The sequence below is a fragment of the Balaenoptera ricei genome, chromosome 14 (assembly GCF_028023285.1).
Source record: "Balaenoptera ricei isolate mBalRic1 chromosome 14, mBalRic1.hap2, whole genome shotgun sequence".
In the NCBI taxonomy this organism is placed as follows: domain Eukaryota; kingdom Metazoa; phylum Chordata; class Mammalia; order Artiodactyla; family Balaenopteridae; genus Balaenoptera; species Balaenoptera ricei.
The window spans coordinates 15,492,027-15,515,039 of NC_082652.1; the positions used below are offsets into that span (position 1 = coordinate 15,492,027).

A 23,013-nucleotide genomic window follows, 5' to 3' on the forward strand; every position below is an offset into this window, starting at 1 on the left:
TGCCCGTTCCTGACCCTACCTCAGCCCCACCCCTAGACATGCCACAAAGTCCAGATCCGTCAGGCCCAAGAGCCTTTGGCCCTGGAACCGACCACTTGTCAACCTGACCCAGGTTAAGAAGAACTAGTAACAGCTGGGTGTATGTTATTTTCTGTATACTTGAAATATTTAATAATTTTTTCATTGGAAAAAAAGACAGCTGAGTCCCTTTACTGCCGGCATAAGGCATTGAGCAAATGGAAGAGCTGCTTATTGAAAAGGCAGGTCACTGGCTGACAGCAGGAAGGCGCCCGGGAGCGGTCATCACCCTCCCAGAAGCTCGCAGGCAAAGGAACCCCAGCCCAGGGCTCCCCCTGAGGTAGGCACAGGGCACAGTCAAACTGACTCCTGTTTTGCAGCTGGGGAAACCTCTGAAGCCAGCAGACAGTTCTAGAGGCAGAGTCTAGAGCTGTGCCGTCCAATATGGCAGCCACTAATGGGCCAGTGCCACTGGCTGCTATTTTGGAGTGATATATATTATCATTAATTTCACCTTTTTCTTTTGGTTTTATTAATGTGGCGACTAGAAGATTCAAAATTAGGTACGTGTCTCACATTCTATTTCTGTTGGACAGCGCAGCTCTAGAACTCAGCCCGCATCGGCCTGAGGCCCACAGCGCACAAGCTGTTCTATCTGCCAGGTCCAAGTCACCCTGACTCCCTAAACCCGGGTTTGGCAGCCCTGAGAGAAGAAGCGGGAAGGCAACAGGGGGTGACTATGGGGAGGGGCCTGGGCCTCCACAACTGTCTCCAGCCTGGAAGGCACCCAGGCATTCCCTTCGCCCCAGACCCCAACTTTCAAGAGGCTCTGTAGATAACGCAAGGAAGTCTTCTACCTCCTGCCTGGAACTCTGTCCACAGGGAAGCCCAGCCTCCGCAGTCCCAGAAACAAGGTTTAGCTGTCCTTACTGCACACAGCGGCGACGCCCCGTTCATGGTCTCTGCCTCGGCCACACTCGCCTGAGCGGGTTCTAACGAAGGCACTTCATCCTCGGTCTCACCGCCTGCGGTGACACCCCCGACCACCAGGCGGACCCCGACACAGCTTCACTCACACAGTTTTCAAGTGAATCACTCCAAATTCAGTGAGCAGGGCCACCAGGAGGAAGGTCAAGTACAAGAGGAGCAGGCAGCAGCCGTAAACTCTGTTCAGCTGGAAGCATTGCAGTGGGACCGAGACCAGGGAACAGACGAGGCTGAGGCCTAGGGTGCCAGCCAAGACCCACACCAACAGTCCATCCGGCTCCAGCTGCGGGGAACACGGGGAGAGAGGCTGGGTCACCGCAGCCGACAGTCAAACTGAGGTTTGAGGGCGCCTCCTTAGGGGCCAGGGAGGGACTTTCGGCCTGCCCAGCGGGATGGCACCCCACACCTTGAAGTTCAATGTTTTTAAGCCACCTGGTATGCAGTAATTTGTTATGGCAGCCCTAGGAAACTAATTCATATAGGTTTTATATATATATGTATATGTAGATATGTATGTATATATAAAAATATGCATATATATGTATACATATATATATTACATGCAATAGTTGAAAAATTCTCCAGCAACACAGAATAAAAGGAAATGAAATTGTCCTCTTCCTACTTCTCTCCCTTTCAGATTTAGTTAGCATCTATCTAACATATATGGAAGACTTAACCCTAGGTGCTATGCTAGGTATATTACACCCACCTTAGTCTTTTATCTCCCCATCACATAAGGAGACCGTTAGGACCAATCCACAGTGAGGAAACTGAGTACAGCCGACCCTTGAACAACACTGGTTTGAACTGCATGGGTCCGCTTATATGGGGACTTTTTTCAACAACTATAGCACTGTATTTTCATTTCACGATCTTTAAGCGTGGGGGGGAAAACATTTGTGTTGAATTAGAGATCACAGTATGTGGAATCGAAAGAGCTAGCGGTTTGAGTCGTGATTCTATGCAAACTCTTTCGGCATCCTGTCCCCGGGTCAGTCATTTATCAATTCCTTTGCTTTTGAGGCAGAGATAGCAGTACTCGGATTTGCGACTGTGTCAGGGACTCAGCACCCCTAATTCCCACGTTGTTCAAGGGTCAGCTGTAGTACGTGACAGAGCCCAAGTCCGAAGTCCAAGCTCATACCCTACCCTGTCTCCCCATACAATGATACATGTACACACAGATGTGTGGGTACACGTGTGCACATACAGGCCTGTCCATCCATTCTGAAACCACAAATGGGACCAAACAATAGGTACGTGTTTAAGAGCAACCTGTTTTTCAGCCAACAATACGCCATGGACATCCTTCTATGATGACCTCTCATGATGCCCTATGTCTTATGCAATTAAAAGCAGGAGCACAAACAAAGGCAGTGGAATGCAGACAGACGGACATACCCACCCCCACACATTCCACAAGGAGCCAGAGAAAAGAAGTAGGGCTCTCAGGGGGCCAACCCCTAAAGCCTCAGTATCAGGAGCCGCCCGAAAATCGAGAATGAAAGGAACCTATTAAACCCATGAAGAGTATAAACAAAATTTGCAGACACAGGGTGTTTACCCCTTAGAAAAGCAAACTTTTCAAGCGGTAAGTAGCTATTTGCTTATGGGCGTGGCCACTGTGAAAGGCCGGCCCTGCTGCCAGTTAATTACAAGTCAGCCGCAAGAATCTGTTCAAGAACTAGCTGCCTCCTGGAGAAAGAGGTGGGCGACTTTGTTCCCATTAACGACGCCATCATTCAGCTGCACATTCCAAGTGCTTCCACGCGATTAGCCTTAAAACCATCCCCTGGGCCACATCCGCTCCCCGTCTCATCTCCATCCTTCTCTGGTTTGGCCTCTGAATCCAAGTCCTTGGGAATGCAAAGCTGGGGCCCGAATCTGGGTTGACTCTGCCTTGCACAGGGTGCTGCTGGCCCTGTGCAACATTTTCAAAGAGAAAACTTCACTTAGGAATCTCGATTTCTTCTCTAGGAAAGCTGGATTATCTGGCCACAGGAGGCCCACCTGAGTCACCCACACGATTTGGTTACCTGCCCTGAAGTAGTGTTTGAGTTTTCAACCTTGTTGGAAACCTGTTTCTCAAGTGTCCAAACCTTCATCGGTCCCCAGGGAGCATGTTTAAAATGCAGGTTTCCAGCCCCCAGCCCCTGGAATGCCTGGGTCAGGAGGTCTCACGTGTTCCCAGGAAATTCCTGGGTGCCCTTGAACCCAAAGAAACTCTGCTGCTCAGTGCATTTCAGAACTTCTCCAAATCTATGGAGATACCCCCTTTCTGGGCTGTTGCCAACATTCTCTCTCACCCGAGCCTGTTCCCTCCAGGCAGTGGTAGGATAAGGTGTTCAGCCTGGCCCTTACCTCATGTCTGCTTATCCAGGAAGCTTGTGGTGGTGGTGGTAGGGGAGGCATCAACCCCATTTCACAGGTGAGGAAACTGAGGCTCAAAGATCCTCAGAGTCCTGATTCATTCAAAGTCACATAGCAAGAGACTTCAGTGATGAGACCAAGACCCCAATCCTGGGCCTTCCTGCCCCTTTCCCTCAAAGCTACATCTTAATTACTCTGTGACCTTGCAAGGAATACCTTTTTTAACCCTATATGCAAAATGTTTTTAAGGTATTCTACAAATCAGACACGTCGCAAATTTAGACAAGTCCTCTCCCCAGTAAGTGTCATCTACTGAGATGTGAATGGTCTCCGGTCCAGAGGAGGGAGGGGGAAGAGGAGGACCGGGAAGAGGGGGAGAAAAAGGGAGGGGGAGGAGGAGGGCGAGGGAGGAGGGGGGAGAGGGGAGGAGGAGAAGAGAGCTTTATGAGGAGGCCCCTGCAGAAGCATCTGGCCACTCACCTCCACCTCCACGTGGCCCCTGGAGATCTGGAGCAGGCAGCCCAGCCCCACGCCCACCAGGATATCTGCAGCCCAGCTCAGGAAGTTTGCCAGAACATAACGCCCCATAACCCCAACCACACGGCCCACTGGCTTTCTTTCTGATCTCTGGCTGTGTTCCCCCCTCCCCCCAAAAGCCACCCTATCTGAGGAGACCTTATCCAGTTTTAGCGCCTCTAAGAGAGTCTCCAGTGCACATTTTGCCTCAGTCTGTAAGGATCGCAGGAGGTGACAGAAACGCTTGGTACCTGGTAAGATGGAGAAATGGGAAGCGAGGTGAAGTGACCACCCATGGTCCATTGGGGAGACTGGTGACGGAGCATGTCTCGGGGCCACCCCTAGGGGTTGTTCAGGGGACGCTGCTCCAGCAAGGGCTCCGTCCTTCCCACCCCAACCTGGCTTTAGGGCTGTGGTCAGGAGAAGCCACAGCCCTAAAGCCAGGAGCGGGTCACAGTGAGCACCTGGGAGTGACAGACAGCAGGAGGCATGCTGCACACAGGTCACACCGCTGGCATGCGGCAGCGCTGAAACCGGCACCCAAGACTGTCCACATTCAAAGCCCTGTCTTTTTCACAGCCCCAGGCGGCCTGACCCTGCCTTTTCTATATAGACCAAGGGGTGGCAAATTAAAGCCTGCAGGACAATCCGGCCCAAGGCCTGCTTTTATTAATGAAGTTATATTGGGACCCAGTCACGCCCATTTGTTTATGTATTGCCCATGGCTGTTTTCACATTACAACAGCAGAGTTGAGGAGTTGCAAAAGAGATCCTATGGTCCACAGAATCTAAAATATGTACTCTCTGGCCCTTTAAGAAAAAGTTTGCCAACCCTGACATCTACAGACCATGACATCTGTAAGCAAGAGGGAGGGGTCTTCCACAAGCTTAGTGTGTGGGCACCTACTAATAATACCTCTGCCCTAACAAGACGAATATCTGCCATCACTGCTGTTTGCCAGGTGCAAAGCACTTCTGTCACCTCATTCAATCCTTATAACAACCTATGAGATCAGTCCTCTCAATATCCCCATTTTTACAGATGAAAAAGCTGAGCTTAAGCAGCCGCATCACCTGCCCCACGTGTTCCAGTGAAAGCCAATCCGGGGCGGGGCGGGGTGGGGTGGGGGGCCACGGAGCACAGCCTTGGCTCCCAGCACTGAGGGAAGGGCAGCCCCAGAAAGGATACTGAAGATGATGCCACCAAAACAGGCCGAGAACGCCATCCGCGGGTAGCCCTGGCGGGCCAGGGTGAAATCTGAGAAGACATCTGTGTGGAAACACAAGAAGGCCTTGAGTTGTGCAAGGCTTCCCCTGGCCCTTCTTGTTCATTCACTCCTTCATTCTACCCACATTCATTCACTCAACAAACCCTGATGAAGGTCTGCGTGGCTCTGGCACTAGCTGGCTGGGTGCTATGGGAGGCCACATCGTCCCGTAAGACACAATTCCCTCCTTAATTCCTTCTACCTGCCTCTTTTCCACCAGGGGCAACTTTGAGGGTGTGACATGCCACCACCAATCTTTCACCCATGTCCCATCTGCTGCTAGCACACACAGTACCTCAGTGCAAATTAGGAAAAGGGGCCCAAAAATGTGAGTGGAAGGAGAGCTAGACTTTGGGCCCCCTGATCCCTTGTCAGGATGCTCTTGGGCAGTGCACAACCTGACCAACCGTACTTGGCAGCTCTAGCTAGAGAAGGATATCTGTATGTATGAGTGAATGCCTACCCATGTCGCACACCCACGGACACATTCCACCTGGTTGGCTGCAATGAGCTCCATGTCCTGCCTGAAGTCTGGGGAGCCATTGAGTGTCCATGCATCAGAGTGGGGAAGAGGCTGGGGGCTTCTACAGAGCCTCCCAGCTCAGGTACAGTCTGGGCCATCCCACCCCGATGCCCAGTGATGGTCACTCCAAATGACAGGCACTGAGCGCCTGCTGAGGGCAGATGCCCCGGGCGCCCCTGCCCACATGCAATTCTGTCTGGAGGAGCAAAAAGCAGTGAGGTGGCTGTGCTCATTCTAGAAGCCCACCCGGCCCCAAGTCACCTCCAATGCTGTTCCCCCAGGCCAGCAGCGTGAGCCCCAGGACGGTGTTGCTCAGCCGGAAGACCACACCCAGGGACCGTAAGATGTTCACCACCTCCGTGGCAGCTGCGTTGATCCACAGGGCGCTGGTCAGGAAGCCCAGGAAAGCAAAGAGCTGGGGGAGGGAACAGGGACACAGCCTTAGTTGCTCAGCTATAAAATGGGACAATAACAGTACCTATTCCGTGAGGTTCTCATGAGCATAAAATGAGTTAGTAGATGCAAAGCAGTTAGAGCCTGGCATATATTAAGTGCTCAATAAAACGCTAGATCAATATTACCATTTTGTCAAAAAGGAGTTCATCATAGCTTTCATCAGATTTCTAGTCTATGGACCAAATGCCACCTCTTCACCAGAAAAAGAAACTCCATACCCATGACCAGTCACTCCCCAGCCCACCCAACCTTCCTCGCAGCCCCTGGCAATCACTCCTCTATTTTCTGTCTCTCTGGATTCGCTTATTCTAGACATGTCATAGAAATGGCCTCACACAATACGTGGTCCTCCGTGACTGGCCTCTTTCACTCAGCATCATGTTTTCAAGGTGCATCCACCTTGGAACATGTGTCAGTACCTCAAAGACTAGTAAGAAACACTGCCTAAGACCATTTCTCTAAATAACCAATTGGCTGAAAATTCAACTTCCTTTGGGCTGGTACATCCATTCAGAGTTTCTGAAAATAAAAACTAGAATTTTTAAAAGCAATAATTAGTAAAAAAAAAAAAAAAAAAAAAAAAAAATTAAGTAAACTTTTGAGGAAAAGGTCTCTGGACAAACTACCTAAAAATTTTTTAACATCCTGCAGAGGTGAGAGAATGGGGAAAAAACACCCCCAAAGACCAAACAACTCCATCACTGGAATGTGATCGTTAGGAACCCAGGTGCTTCCTAGTTAGGATGGTGAAAAAGAGTCTGGTAGGTCTTTAAAAAGGTAAACATACAGTTCACATTTGACCCAGGAATACACCCAAGAGAAATGAAAGGATTATTTCTACAGAAAAAATTTTAAACCAATGGTCATGGCAGCATTATTCATAATATCTAAAAAGTGGAAAAACAACCCAGGGTCCATTAATGGATGAATCGATAAACAAAATATGCTATATCTGTATAATCGAATAGTATTCAACCATGAAAAGGAATGAAGTACTGATACATGCTACAACATGGATAAACCTTGAAAACATTTTGCTAAGGGAAAGAGGGCAGTCATAAAAGACCACATATTGTATGATTCCATGTATGTGAAATACATAGAACAGGAAAATCTAGAGAGGCAGAAAGCAGACTCGTGGTGGCCAGGGGATGGTGGGGAGGATGGGGAGAGACTGCTACTGGGTACAGGGTTTCTTTTTGGGGTGATGAAGATGCTCTCAAATTGTGGTGATGGTTGCACAGCTCTGTGAATATAATGAACACCATTAAGTTGTACACCTCAAATGGGTGACTTGTATGGTGTATGAATTACAGCTCAATAAAATAAAGCTGTTACCAAAAGAAGTGAACCCTGAACAGGCACAAAACTCCTTAAAAGTGGCTTTAAAGACCTGTCATGGTGGAAAGTGATTAGCAGCCAAAGTGTCCCAGAACATCTGCCCAGGAGACCTCAGTGTCCCCTCTCCCAGCTTGGAGAGCCTAGGTTTCTTACCCAGTGAAGCCTGGGGGGCTCACTGTTGGATGTGGCAAAAAAGGTCACTGCAGCCAAGGCTGTACCTGCGATCACCACCACGGCCCAGACGGGAAAGAGGCCACCTATCTCATAGACGCCATCTGCAGAGGGACGAGAAAGGGAGCTGGTACTCTCTGTGGCTTCAACTTGGCGTCTCCTCCTGGAAGCCCCCTAAGAATGACTGAGATGCTGTGGAGGGGAGACCTATGGATAAAACCCACAGATAAAATTCGACTGTTTGGATATAGGGTAGATACCTCCTATGTGCCCAGCCCTGTCCTAGACACTTCAGGGAGACAGAAATTAAAGACACGGCCCCTGCCCGCAAGCTACTCACATTGGAAAGAAAAGACAGACACATGAAAAACAGACTCTCCAGCCTTTTGTTGTGGAACTAGGATGGGAATGGCTAAGACTACTCACCACCACTATCCTTCCCCGTGCCCATGGCAGACATCACTAATCAACCATGATGCTTTGGTCCAACTGAGCTTCAAGACAGCACCCTCCAGCCAGGCATTACCAATGGATGGGCATCGCTCCATGAGATGAACTGTACAGTCAAATACAACCTTACTCACTGATTCTGGCTCTCTTGAGAAGTCTACTCCACAAACCAATCCATTATAAAGTTACAAAGGTTCCAGAGGCTTCATATAAAAACACCAAAGGGAGGAAACCCTGCAGGCAGGCAGAACACTCTAGGATTCTCCACCTACCATCCTTTCACCACTAGTCTCAAAGGCAATGGATGGTTAAACTGCCCAGGCACATGTAACAAGACTTTCCTTTTGTTCTTTCTTTAGTCTAGCTCATGGGCTCGCAAACAGCAGTGGGCATAAGGATTACACGAGGGGGCTGAATATATAAAATTGTGTGCACAATACACTGTGGGAGATTTTCAGGGGGTAATTTTGACGGATGTGACTTTTACTTATAGAGCTGGCTTTGGAACCTGACGCCTGGGTGAGAGGTCCTTTCTCTGTATTTCCCAGTCCTGTGTTAGAGGAATTTCAGGAGGCGGCTGGGGCATGGCGTAGTCAGGAAGGACTTCTTGGCGTGCTGAGGATGTGAGCTGAGTCATAAGCAGAGAGGGGCACAAGGGTTCTACAGGAAGAGGGAAGAGACGGGTGGGAAGGAATTGAGCAAGTTAGTGTCATCAATAGCAGAAAAAGGCCTGGAGAAGGTGGCTGGCTCAGGGTCTCAGAGGCCTTGAATGATAGTTGGAGGACACAGGCTTTTTCCAAGAGGCATGGGGGAGCCATGGAGGTCTTAAGAGTGGAGGAGTGACCACAACATGTGAACAGTGGCACTTTAGAAAGATGGCTCTGGGGGTGGCCTAGAGAGGGAGGATGGAGGTTGGCAGTGAAATTGGGAGACTTGGCTGGTGGACACGGCACCCCCCAGGCAGGGCTCTCTATCTCTATCCTCGCTTCTCCGCCTTAACTTTAATCAATGAAAATAACTCGCTCCTGATTAATTCTATTAAATGCTTATTAACTGGAAGCATTTTTGCCGGATTTATTATCTCCAGCAACATTCAGTTCCCCTAATAACCATACTGTTCTACCTAAAATTAACTGCCCTCAGTGACTGTCCTAGGCTTTAACTTTAGCACGTGAAATTAATCTTACTACACAAAACTTAAAATTTAACTACCTCTCAAGCACCTTCAAATTCTCCAACCTTGTAGGGTATTTTCCCACTATCATACACTGCCTACCACCCTACTTAAATCTATCAACAAGCCAAAAATCAGCATCTTCTCTCCTAGACTTAATCTGACTAGAAAGAGTTTTACCAACCACCACTTCCGTTATTCAATTAAATTCTCTACACTAGTTTCAGACCAAAAAGGTCTAATCAAACTATATTTCCTATCATTCCTCATTACCCTTACTCTAAGCATAGTTTTATTTAATTACCACGAGCAAACTCCATAATAACCACAACACCAATAAGCAGTAATCAACCAGTAACAATTACCAATCAAGTACCATAACTATATAACGCTGAAATTCCTATGGCTGCCTCGTTAAAAAAAGCCAGAATCACCTGTGTCATAAATAACCCAATCTCCTAGCCCATTGAACTTAAATAAACTTCCACCTCTTCGTCTTTTAAAACTTACAGCACTGTTGAAAATTCTACAGTCAGTCCTGAGAGAAATATTCCTAAAACAGTCTTATTAGAAACCCAAACTTCGGGACTTCCCTGGTGGCGCAGTGGTTAAGAATCCGCCTGCCAATGCAGGGTACACGGGCTCGAGCCCTGGTCTGGGAAGATCCCACATGCCGCAGAGCAAGTAAGTCCGTGAGTCACAACTACTGAGCCTGCGCTCTAGAGCCCGTGAGCCACAACTACTGAAATCCACGTGCCACAACTACTGAAGCCCGCGCGCCTAGAGCCCGTGCTCCGCAGCAAGAGAAGCCACCTCAGTGAGAAGCCCGCGCACCGCAACGAAAAGTAGACCCCGCTCGCCACAACTAGAGAAAGCCCACGCACACCAAGACCCAACGCAGCCATAAATAAATAAATTTATTTAAAAAAATAAATAAATAAAAATAGTTAAAAAAAAAAAAAAAGAAACCCAAACTTCAGGGTCAGTAGCCACAGCCATTGTATAACCAAATACTACCAGTATTCCCTCTAGATAAATCGAAAATACCATTAAACCTAAAAACAAACCACCAAAATTCAACACAATTCCAAAACCAACACCACCACCCACAATCAACCCAAGTCCTCCATAAATAGGTGAAGATTTTGAAGAAAACCCCACAAAACTAATTACAAAAATAGTACTCAAAATTAATGTATGTTATCATTATTCTTACAAGGAATCTAACCATGTCCAAGGACATGAAAAATCATCGTTGTTATTCAACTACAAGAACACTAATGACCAACATATGAAAATCACACCCATTAATAAAAATTATCAACACACTTATTGATCTTCCAGCCCCATCAAACATTTCATCATGATAAAATTTTGTTTCTCTACTAGGTATTTGTTTAATTTTACAAATCCTGACAGGCTTGTTCCTAGCAATACACTATACATCAGACACAGTAACCGCTTTCTCATCAGTAACACACATCTGCCGAGACGTAAATTATGGATGACTCATTCGGTATATACATGCAAATGGAGCGTCCATATTCTTTATTTGCCTATTTATTCACGTAGGACATGGCCCATATTATGGGTCCTACACTTTCCTAGAAACATGAAATATTGGAATTATTCTGCTAGTCACAGTTATAGCCACTGCATTCATAGGCTATGCATTACCATGAGGACAAATATCACTCTGAGGAAGGGCAGTCATTACCAACCTTCTTTCAGCAATCCCATACATTTGACAAAACTTGTCGAATGAATGAGGCGGCTTCTCCGTAGATAAAGCAACTCTTTCACGATTCTTCGCCTTCCATTTCATCCTCCCATTTATCATCGCAGCACTAGCAGCTGTCCACCTACCATTCCTTCCCGAAACAGGACCTAATAATCCCACAGGAATTTCATCCGACATAGATAAAATTCCATTTCACCCCTACTGTACAATTAGAGACATCTTAGCTGCCTTACTACTAGTTCTAGCATTACTAATATTCATTTTATTTTCACCCAACTTACTAGGAGACCCCAGCCAACCCCCTCAACACACCACCACACGTTAAACCAGATGGTATTTCCTATTCACATAGGCAATCTTACGATCAATCCCCAACAAATTAGGAGGAGTTCCAGCCCTAGTCATTTCAATCTTAATCCTAGCATTTATCCCAATACTCCCCATATCCAAGCAACGAAGCATAACATTCCGACCTCTTAGCCAGTGTCTGTACTGAGTACTAGTAGCAGACCTATTAACACTAACATGAATTGGAGGACAACCTGTAGAACACCCCTTCAACATCATTGGAAAGCTAGCATCTATTTTATACTTCTTTCTAAGTCTAGTATTTATACCAGTAATCGGCATCATTGAAAATAATCTCCTAAAATGAAGAGTCTTTGTAGTATATTTCATTACCCAGGTCTTGTAAACCAGAAAAGAAGAACAACACATCTCCCTAAGATTCAGGGAAGAAGCTTCAGCTCCACCATCAGCACCCAAAGCTGAAATTCTACTTGAACTGTTCCCTGACATTTTTTTATGGGACATTTACAAGATTATTGAGTACTGTGTCAGTATTAAAATGACCCATTTTTACCATAAACTGCTATGTACATCATGCATAACTGCGCTACTCCCACAGTCTGGGGGTTCTATCCAGTGCTCGGCCCAGAAGCGGGGTCACAAATGCATTAGCCTGGACCAGCTACCACTAGATGGTGTTGGGGCAGGTGGACAAGACACTACATATCATAGAATCACATCTCAGGAAACGGATTCCTTCATCAGTTCTCTCACTGTAACAAATTTAAATACCTTAAATGTATTGGAAATGATGCCAGTTTCCTACTGATGCAGGTGATACAGATTCCTTTCCAATAAATTAAAAAAAAAAAAAAGAGCTGATTTAAGTATCAAATATAACAGTTTAGAGTGAGAGAAAAATCAAGATCGTTCCTGAATGACTAACGCTTGGGAGCCCCTCTTTTAAGAAGCCACAAGGATGGTGAAGCCAGCCCGCAGGCTGGAGAGGCCGGCTGTAATGAACCAGACAGCTGGCACCCGTAGGGGGCGCCCTTCCCCGCTCTGGGTCCACACTGTGTCCTGATGGACGCTCCTTCCCTCAGTGCCTGTGTCCTCCCATAAAATGGAGGCGAAACACAGAGAATCTGGCAGCCTTTTCATCCAGACACACTTTAGCAAAAAAGCCACAGCCAGCTATGCATTTGCTACGAGAGCCCTACCTCCACTCCAGGAGATGCCCCTGGGTTGAGGGGCAGGAGCCCAGATGACAGAGAGAGGAATGTGCAGCATGAGATACTAAGGTCAGACAACGGGAAGAACCTAGGTAGCAGGAGTTAGAAGACACCCGACAAGACTGGGCATTGCTTTAGCCAGAGCAGGTCAGAAAAGGAAAGCCTGGGGCAGGCGGGGGAAGACTCAGTGCCAGTGGGGACCAGCCAGGTCACACAAATGAGTGAAGTAACCCACCCAGGTCACCCACAGTAGGCAATGGAGGGGCCTGTGAGGAATCAGTCAGTGGGCACCCGCATTGTGAGGGGGCGGGGGGTGCCCCTCTGCTCAGCTCCAGCCAATTTTGCTTTTAGGAATGTGGCCCAGACCTTCTTGAGAAGCCCAGCCCTGGATTTTGACGTGAAATCTGCAAACTGTGTAAGGCAAGGGAATGAGCCAGAGGGCTGGACTTGGTCCGAGGGCCACCGGTGTCCAGCCTCCATCTGGAGCCAGCGGGCCTGGACCAAGTGACTGCAGGAGGCTGGTGTCCTTCATGGCACAAGCACACATTAAACACCGGCTGTATGTCCAGGATTGCCCCTCTGGCCCAGGGTCCCCTGGTGTGGCTGAGAAGAAAACTCGGGAATATGGGGAAGAGGGAGGTGGGCTGGCCTGGGGGAGGGGATACTCACAGGCCCCCGACTGCAGGGTCAGGACCAAGAACAGGGGGCTGATGACCAGGTGCAGGCAGTTGAGGGGCCGTTTCCAGTTCCCATCCTCCTTGTCGGGGTCCATGACGGGGACGGTGAGGAGCAGCAGGAACTCCACGGGTAGCTGCCAAGTGTGGGAAGCCAGGGAGGCCTGTGCTCGGCTGCCCCACCCTCAGCTCAGTTACTCAAGAACAAGGCTGTTGCTAATAGAGCACCCACTGTGTGCAGGACCCCAAGTGCCTGGATTAGCCTCCTACTGCTGCTGCAACACGTTGCCACACACCGAGGGCTAGTACAGCGCCCCAACTGCTAATCCTGACAACGCTGTGAATAGGAAGTCTAATTTTCCTACCTTTCAGATAAAGAAACTGAGGCTCAGAGAGGTTAAGAAACTTTGCCAAAGCCACACAGAAGGGTATATGAAACCAGGATAGAGGGGCAGCTCTGACTAACCCCACACCTTGTGTTTTTAGCCAGTAACTAAACCACTGACAACACTTACGGAGTGCTTACTATATGCTAAGCACCAGAGCCAGCCCTTTACATATATTAGTTCATTAAATTGTCACAATCACTGTAGTAGGCTGGATACGGTTCCCAACTCTTCAGTCCCTTCCTGTAACAGAATTAAACATTCCCACACTTTGTCAAATGACTAGAGTCTGCAGAACATATTTCCCTGTCCCACTGATGTTGAACTTGGCCATGTCGCTTGCTTTGGCCAATGGGCTGTTGGTGAATGTGATGTGAACAGAGGCATAAAACGTGCTTGGAGAGTTTGCCTTGGTCTCTTCTGCCAAGAAAAGAGCACACTCCCACTGGCCCCAGAATGAGATGGGGGGGCAGACCTGAACCACCAACCAGAGGCACCCTAGATGACTTATAGGCTCTTGAACAAGAATAAATATTGTCATCATAAGTTAATGAGATGTTGGGGGGTTGTTTGTTACACAGCACTGCTGCAGCAATAACTTACTAATACAACCCCTCCAGAAGAAAGGTACTGTCATTATCCCCATTTTTCAGTGGAGAAAAAACTGCAGCTCAGAGAGATGAAGTGACTTGCCCAAGGTCATGATGTAGCCAGAGCCACTGTGGGGTATAAATATAGTTCATTATCTACCCCCTGGGTCTGAGAAGGCCTAAGAGGTATCCACATTGGAGGGCTGTGAGGTGAGACCCCTGACTTTTTTGGTCTGGGTGGTGGAAGGCAGCTGCAGTTGTGCCTCACGTAAACCAGCCTGGATACCCCTGCCCACATCGAGACCTCAGGAGACATTTAGCTCAGGGAAGCAGTGGGGATCAGAGGAGAGCAGTCTCGGCCTCATTTGGACTCACTATGACCCACTCCCTCCCCGTCCCAGTTCCCTGCCCTCACCTGGTCAGGAGGGGTCCCCATCTCCTCTCTCTCTGTCCCTGAGAAGATGCTCTCATTCCTCCATGGGGGGCAGAGCCCTAGCTATGCTCCATGACTCAGTTTCCCCATCAAGTCCCAGCTCATCTATTTCCCCATCAAGTCCTCAGCAGAGCCCGACCCTCCCCTCATTGCTCTGGAGAAGGTTGAGGGGCCACTCTCCTGTGCTGTCATGAAGCCAGGAGCCTGGCTCAGAGTCCCCCCTTACCTTGAACACCTTGAGGACCCTCCAGTACACCGACTTGGTCCTCCACTTCCTGTAATCCAGGGGGTTGAGGGCCTGCAACAGGATCTGAGCCGTGGCCTCCTGGTAGAAGAGCAGCGGCCGGTACTCCTCACCTGGGGGTGCAAGGTGGGAAGGGCAGCTGTCCATGGCTGGCTCAGCCTCCGGGAAACCCTCTTCCCTCCCCCTCCCACCAGTCCCCCCCACCATTGGGAAGAAGGAAAAGCCCAGGGCCTGGCCAGGGTGCAGGCAAACCCGGCCCAGAGCTTAGCCGAGGTGGGACCTGGATGGCCCCATCTCCCCACCTCTCCATCCCAGCCAGGCACAGGGCACTGGACTCACCGTAGTCATAGCTGTTGGTATTAGAAGACACCTGATCCTCCTCGGAACCTGAGAGTATCTCTGTAGGAGAGAGGGGAGTTTCCCATGAGCCAGCTGGGGCGCCCAGACCCTCCCACCACTGTTCTAGGGTAGAGCACCTCTGGGACAGGACAGTTTTCAGGGTGCAAGTGTCCAGGCCCTCTGTATTTTGGATTTCTCAGCAATCACCCTGCACACTCAGGAATTCTTACAGATTGAGGAAGTCTAACTCACAAAACAGTTTCAAATGTAATGATGCAGCCATAATGCTAAATTTAATAAGGGTGTTTGAAGACATAATTGAAACATCTACTGACTTCAATTTTGTACCTTTCAGAATTTGGAACCCATCATATGTTTCTTTTCCAGTTGAAACTTTTCTCGGGAGTCCTTGGGAATGATTAGAGGACTAAGCCCTGTAAAGAAGGGCTTCCTAAAAGGAAAATGGCCTTTCTCAAGTGAGGACTGCTAGTCCTGATTCTGCCTCTGTGTGACTTTGGGCCCTTCTCCAGGCCTCTTTTCCCCTTCTGTTCCAGCCTGGAGGCCTATGATGGGTTTAAAAGACAGCACAGGGTAATATGTGCTGAACTCTGAAGGCTCAGTTGATAAAGAGGGGAGAAGAGGAAAAATCATGGTAGACTTCCTGTAGGAGGAGTCACCAGCACCTGTGTCAGGGCCCCAGGGATTTGAGAGGTAATGAGATAGACTCTGGCCCTCTGGAAGCTCACAGTCCAATAGACGGAAATACAAGCAAATTAATAACAGAATGGAGAGATAAAGGCTGTGCTGGGGAGAGTCTGGAAGCTGTACAAGCCCAGAAGGGACACCTGGGGGTCTCTGCAGAGCTCCCTCCAGGCTGAGTCCTTAAGTCTTTCAGAAGAAGGGCACACCAGGGAGAGGGGACAGCACACGCAAAGGCCCAGAGACAGCCAGATGGAGCATAGCGTGTTCAGGGACGCGGGGGTAGCCCTGCACAGCTGGGGCATGGAGTTTGGGGTATGAAATGAGTCTGGAGAAGAAAGCTGAGGCCCAGCACAAATGGCAGCAGATCAAGTGCAAGGTTCTCAGGCTCACACGCTGAAGGGGACCAAGCACGTCATGGGACCAAGTGAAACAGGCTGGGTGGCGGAATTCTGGTTTTCCAATCAGGTCTGCAACCAACCCACCTCCACGTGTTGGGGCTGACGACAGAGAGTGGTGGGGACTGGGGCAAACTGGGGACCCACACCTTGTCCTAAGGGGGAAGCCCCATTCAGCTCTAGTCATTGTGCCAGGCAGGGATGGAGGACCAGATGGTCTCATGTTTCAAGAGAAGTCACAATTTATATCAAGTCTTTTCATTTTAGGGACTTCCCTGGTGGTCCAGTGGTTAAGACTCCACGCTCCCAATGCAGGGGCCCCAGGTTCGATCCCTGGTCTGGGAACTAGATCCCGCATGCCGCAACTAAGAGTTCGCATGCCGCAACTAAGAGTTTGCGTGCCGCAACTAAGAGTTCGCGTGCCGCAGCTAAGAAGCCCGCATGCCGCATCCAAGAGCCAGCACAGCCAAAATAAAATAAATAAATAAATAAATATTTAAAAAATTAAAACAAAATCTTTTCATTTTAAATCTTGGCCTAATGTTTTTTAAAAGAACACACTGGTCACACCACAAAAAAACAACACTTCTGTACAGAAGAGGTGGTCTGTAGGTTCCCAGTTGTGGTCTCTAGCATTGTGGGTAGGGGGATGGCTTTTGGGGTCTGGGGAACCAGGGTCAAGTCCTGGCTCTGCCTCTCTCCAGTACCTATGGCCTGGGAAGAATTCGACTTCCCTGAGTCTGTTTCCTCACGCAAAAAGACGATCATACAATAGGTCCTACCTTACAGTCTTACTGAAAAGAATGAATTTGATAATTTAATAATTACTGACAATTATTGATAATTTACTCAATAAATTGTATATATGTGTATTTTGTATTTGTGTGTTGTATGTATGTGCTGTGTATATGTTTGTATATGTGTGTTGTCTTTGTATATGTGTGTGCATGTTTATATATGAACTTGTGTACATGTGTGGACTATGTGTATATGTATTTGTGCATGTGTATTTATGTGTGTTGTGTATGCCATATATGTATTTGTATATATGTATTTGTGTGTGTATATTTGTATAGTATATGTATTTGTGGTGTAGATGTGTGTGTTTGTGGATATGTGTGCGCATGTATTTGCATGTGTGTGGTACATGTATTTGAGTATGTATGTGTGTTGTGCATGTACTTGTGTACATGTATGTAGCATGTATGTATGTATATTGTATATGTGTGTGCTATGCACGTATTTGTATATATGTGTGGGTTGTGTATGTGTTTGTGCATGTGTATTTATATATGTATATGTTGTGTATGTGCATGTTGTATATGTATTTGTGGATGTGTGTGTTTGCGGATATGTGTGTGCAAGTATTTGCATATATGGAAGCATCTGGATTTTACCCCGACAGTAGGGGGCGCATTCCTGGACGCGAGCGGTGACAGCTCTTAGGAAGATGTGCCCTGGCAACAGGCAGCAGCATGAAGAACTAGTGAACTTGGACAAGCAGGTGATGAGGAGGCTTCACCAGCACAAGCAAAAGCGCAGAGGTGGGACCCTGGTAGAATGAGTAGAAAAAGTAGGAGATGGGCACTGGCAAAGGCCTCAAGAGACACAAGGCAGCAGTGAAGGGCAAGGAGGGCGCCAGGCCCACTGGTCCTCCCTTGGGGGCTCCACTCAGACCTCACCTGGAGTACCTGGCATGGAGCAGACCAAGGATCTCCTCTGCTGCCACTGGTAGATCCAGGTGCAGAGAACCACAGTGACCACGTAGAACACGTAGAAGCCCAGGTAACCTGCAGACAAGGGCATGCTGTCACCAAGTGGCATCCTGGCCACAGGGCCCAGAGAATAAGAGCTGACAGTTCTGTCACTGGCGCCTGGTGGCGGTGGCTATCTGTGTAAGTCCAGCCCAGCACCAGTAGGCAAATGGCCATTTCCTGGAGCCCCGCCCCCTCCCCTGCCCTCCTTGGCCCATCTTCCCTTCCTACCAACTCCACCCCCTGCCTCCCCACCACCGATCTGGCAGTCAACGGTGGGTGTAACGCCTGGTATAGACAGTGGCCTCTAGGACACAATTCAAGTGCGAAGGGTCGGTGTCCTGCTCTGTGGCCTGGGAGGCTGAGCCCTGCAGACTGCATCCCCTGAACTCTGGCTGCCCTGGGCCCACCCATGCAGCCCTGACAGCAAAACAGAAGGCAGTAGGGGAGGGTCTGGGGCACTTCTTCCGGGCTCCCTCCCTGCTGTGGTGCCCTGTCTCTGGCAGAGACTGTGACCCTCCGTAACTGTCACTCATGTTGGGTGGTCCCAGGTCTGGGCCTGTAGCCCCCAGCAGGCTCCTGGCCCCCCATCCTCTGCCCCTTCAGGGGCTCCCACTGTTGCTGGTCCCTGGTGTCTCTGCATCTCAGCACCCCTTGTTGGCTTCCTTAACCCTCTGTAAATTGTCCCGCCATTCATGTCATTTGAACCATCTGGATGCAATGGATATGCTGCCGGGACCCTGACGGCCACAATCAGCAGGCTGGCTGTACTGCTTGTTAAAATTTGAAATTGTGAAAATTCAGAACATCACCCCGACTCTGCCCTGCCCTCTTTGGTTATCCGAACCACGAGTCCCCTTTTTTCACTCAAGCCACCTTGAGTAGGGTTTCCAACATTTGGAACCAAAGGCGACTCTGTGCCCTGCTGACCACTCCCTCCCGTCCCCCCGCGCCTCCCACCCATCAGCCCTGGGATGACCCCGCCCTGGTCCTGTGGCTGCTCACCCAGGGCCCATGCCAGCGTGACCCGGCCGCGGTAGAGTGCGGTGAAGATCAGGAACACGGCCCCCATGTAGAAAATGATGTCCCTGAGGAAGGGCCTCGAGGCCACCGTGAAGGGGTGCAGGATGGCGATGCCACCGGCCACCACGGTGGTAACCAGCACGCCCGCACCTGGAGGAGAGGATGCCAAGCTTGGTCTACCCTGCGCCCCCTCCTGCTGCCCCACCCCACCCTAGCCGGGGCCTCTCGTACCAAACAGCGCCCCAAAGGCCAGGCCGGCTGTGCGCGGATCTGAGAAGGCCACCAGGGCGCTGAAGATATCCGGTGCCCCGTTCCCAAACGCCAGGAAGGTGACGCCATGGGGGAAGCGTGTCAAGGGGCCTCAGTGCAGGGGCTCCAGCCTGCCCAGGCCTTTCCTGGCCATGAGCTGCCACCCTGTCTCCCAGCCACCCGCCCTAACTGCCCTCCATCCCTCCGGGACAAAGGATACTGCCACATTGTGGGAAAGCTTGAGTGTGGTCGAAATGGCTGACAAGTTAGGGCAGAAACTATGGAGAAAAGGCAAACAGTGAGTGTTTCCACAATGAGTGGCTCCTGCCCCCATCCTTCCCCCAAGCCCAGGGTCACCCCAATGTCAACCTCCTGGGATTCCATTTTCCTATCCATAAGGTGGATATGAGCCCAAGGCCAAACTCACAACTTTGCAGCCGTAACTCCCAGAATCAGAAACAGGTAGAGCAGCCAAAAAGCCTGGGTTGTGGGGCCGGAGAGGGAAAAGAGCATTAAGTCCCGCCGGGGCCACCAGCCCCTCTCACCAGCTCCCCGGAGCGGGGCCTCACGTAGAGAGTGACGGCCAGAGGGAGGAGGTCGGGTGGGAAGTGGCAGAAGATGCCTTCGAGGTAGTCCAGGTAGCCCCCTTCACTGCGGCAGTCAGGGTTGGAGCGGACGAAGTCACAGCGGTTAGAGGCATTCAGGCCACACACTTCTCGACACTGTGGGAAGGGAGGCGGGACATCAGGGCCCGACACCCTGTGGTTGACTGGACCAGCCCCACCTAAGTAGTGAAGATAACCTCCTTCATCCTGGTCTCTAAGCCTCCAAGGGCCTCCAGGTGCCAGCCACACACTTTAATTTTTAAAAATAAACTTGTGTTTGAAACTAACCCAAGTAAGTCCTGAATAGGTGTATTTAAAACGAAACAAAAAGAAACAATACATAAAGATTTCTAAATTCTCCCTTCTCATCCCTGCCCTCCATAATCCCGCCTCTCTCCAGATGTCCTACCATGATCAGTTTGAAGCAGACCCTTACAGACATTTCTCAGTTTAATGATTATTTGTATATACATCCTAGTATACAGTTTATTTCATAGAAATGAGTCTATCCTGAAGCTCGTTTCTGCAACTTAACTTTTACCACTTCACGTATGTGCCATGTATTGATATATTGATGCACATCATGATGAAGAGGATGATAAAAGTCAAAACGTTCTGAGGGATTTCTATATGCCAGGTACAGTGCTAAGAGCTTAAAATGTACCTCAATTAATCTGCACTATGATCTTATGAGGAAGGTACTATTATCCAGCCCATTATACAGATAAGGAGACTAAGACAATACCCCAGGGCCCACTCAGTGGTAGAGACAGGGTTGGAACCCAGGCAGTTTGAGGCTCTAGAATCCCTGTCCTTAACCATTACCACCCTCGCGCCCCCCCCCCCACCCACCCACCGCCACTGTAGAGTCTTAGGATTTCACATCATGGATGATACACAGTAGAGGTAACGTTTCCCTACTGATGGGCAGTTGAGTGTGTCTACTTTTTCATTATTACCAAAATCAACTCTCTTGCACATGACTCTGAGTACATGTGAGACTATTCTGTCAGAGAGAATTCTAGAAGTGAAAGTGCTGAGTCAGAGAGTAACCCAGTCTGAGTTCCTCCAGAAGCGACCCAGAGACAAGGATGTCTAAGTAAGCAGAATATTTGGGAGGTGTATAGAACACAAGCACCGAGAGGGAGAAGAGACTCACTCAGGGACGGAAATGCAACCAGTGAAGGCTGGTTGAGATCATTCCCACCATGGGCTGGTAATCCCAAGGGCAAGGGAGCTGGGGTATTTATACACCAACTCCTATCAGTCATCAAGTGAGCACTGCCAGGGAGGGAGGTGCTAGGTCCCCAGCACTTCTGGCCTACCATGCTTATGGGTGGTTCTGAAAAAAGATGCTGGGAACTCGAAGTCCACAGAAGCCCACCAAAATGGTAGAGTCCAAAGGATATGGGCAGGGCCCTGATAGTGTCTGTTGCAGAGGGAGAAACATCTTAAACATTTGATGGATTTTGCCAAAAGACCCTCCCTAAAGCTCTACTTAGACACACTCCCACCAGCAATGGGAAAGGAGTTTACACTTGCACCCCTACCGGGTTAGGGTTAGGATGGCTGCCATACGTCTGGTTCCAGCCAATGTAGTAGGAATCTCCCTGTTGTTAAGCTGCAAGTCCCAGAGGACGGTGAAGTGCTCTTTTCGTGTGTTAATGGCCATTTGTATTCCTTCTTTAAACTGCTAGTTTTTTCAATTGTTTGCTTCTTCTTATTGATTTATAGAAGCTCTTTATATAATGGATATTAGGCCTTTGTGAGGTTATGCATTTGCTTAGGCATTGCCTAGAAGCTCCCCCTTCTCAAACTTTATGTTCAAAAGCTTTGTCAATACCACCTCACACCCATTAGGATGGCTACTACACAAACCAAATGAACAAAACCAGAAAATAACTAGTGTTAGGGAGGATGGGGAGAAATTGGAACCCTTGTGCAACTGTTGCGGGTGTAAAAATGGTGCAGCTGCTGTGGAAAACAGCCATGGCAGTTCCCCCCCAAAATTAAAAATACAATAACCAGTACCAGGGATGTAATGTACAAGGTGATAATTATAGTTAACACTGCTGTATGGTATACATGAAAGTTGTTAAAGTATTTCCTAAGAGTTCTCATCACAAGGAAAAAAAAAAACCTTTCTTTTCTGTCTCTGTGAGATGATGGCATCATTTCACAATATATGTTAAGTCAAATCATTATGCTGTACACCTTAAACTTATATACAGTGCTGTAGGTCAACTGTATCTCAATAAAACTGGAAAAAAACCCAGAATTACCATATGATCCAGCAAATCTTCTTCTGGGTATATGTCAAAAAGAATTGAAAGTCAGGTCTCAAAAAGACATTTGCACACCCATATTCATGGCAGCGTGAGTCACAGTAGTCAAAAGGTTTAGAAGCAACCCAAGCGTCCATCAGTGGATGAATGGATAAGCAAAACGTGGCATATCCACACGATGGAACGTTATTCAGCCTTAAAAGGGAAGAAAATCCTGACGCAGGCCACAACATGGATGAGACTTGAAGACATCATGCTACGTGAAATAAGCCAGTTGCAAAAAAACAAATGCCGTATATGTAATTCTACTTATGTGAGGTAACTGGATAGTCAAACTCACAGAGACAGAAAGCAGAATGGTGGCTGCCAGGGGCTCGGGGGAGGGGGAAATGGGGAGTTGTTTAATAAGGAGAGTTTCAGTTTTGCAAGATGAGAAAGTTCTGGAGGTGGATGGTGGTGATGGTTGCACAGTGTAAATGTTTTTAATGCCACTGAACTGTACACTTAAAAATGGTTAAGATGGTGAATCTTAGGTTATGTATACTGTATTATAATTTTTTTTTTTTTTTTTTTAAAAAAGCTCTGTCAAATCATAGTTCCACCCCCTCCACAAGCCTTCTCTGAACTCCCACCAATGCCAAACTGGAGATGAGATTTCTTGTCCCTGAGCCCTCAGGTCATCTCCTCATCCCTTGCTTACTGGCTCTCTACAGACGCCACACTGACCCACCGTACCTATTTCATGCACTGTTCCTTCTGCCTGGTACACCTCCCTCAAAAGAACACCACTCTTTCA

The 23,013-nt window shown here is 48.7% G+C and overlaps 1 protein-coding gene across 2 annotated transcripts in view; it reads right to left on the minus strand.

The window, feature by feature from the left end:
* Positions 1 to 144: 144 nt before the first annotated feature.
* Positions 145 to 23,013, minus strand: part of SLC8B1 (solute carrier family 8 member B1) — a 30,877-nt gene continuing 8,008 nt past the window's right edge. The window contains exons 4-17 of one of the 2 annotated variants that reach the window (XM_059895297.1): positions 19,897 to 20,049; positions 19,755 to 19,807; positions 19,547 to 19,605; positions 19,310 to 19,414; positions 19,061 to 19,228; positions 17,993 to 18,091; positions 15,205 to 15,264; positions 14,848 to 14,978; positions 13,208 to 13,349; positions 7,636 to 7,757; positions 5,947 to 6,100; positions 5,084 to 5,164; positions 3,859 to 3,923; positions 145 to 1,288 (exon numbers count right to left, since the gene is read on the minus strand). In XM_059895297.1, coding sequence (XP_059751280.1) covers positions 1,091 to 1,288; positions 3,859 to 3,923; positions 5,084 to 5,164; positions 5,947 to 6,100; positions 7,636 to 7,757; positions 13,208 to 13,349; positions 14,848 to 14,978; positions 15,205 to 15,264; positions 17,993 to 18,091; positions 19,061 to 19,228; positions 19,310 to 19,414; positions 19,547 to 19,605; positions 19,755 to 19,807; positions 19,897 to 20,049 — 1,590 coding nt within the window. In that variant the 3' untranslated portion in view covers positions 145 to 1,090. Of the gene's footprint in view, positions 1,289 to 3,858; positions 3,924 to 5,083; positions 5,165 to 5,946; positions 6,101 to 7,635; positions 7,758 to 13,207; positions 13,350 to 14,847; positions 14,979 to 15,204; positions 15,265 to 17,983; positions 18,092 to 19,060; positions 19,229 to 19,309; positions 19,415 to 19,546; positions 19,606 to 19,754; positions 19,808 to 19,896; positions 20,050 to 23,013 lie in introns of both variants that reach the window. The other variant, XM_059895296.1, reaches the window with a different exon arrangement.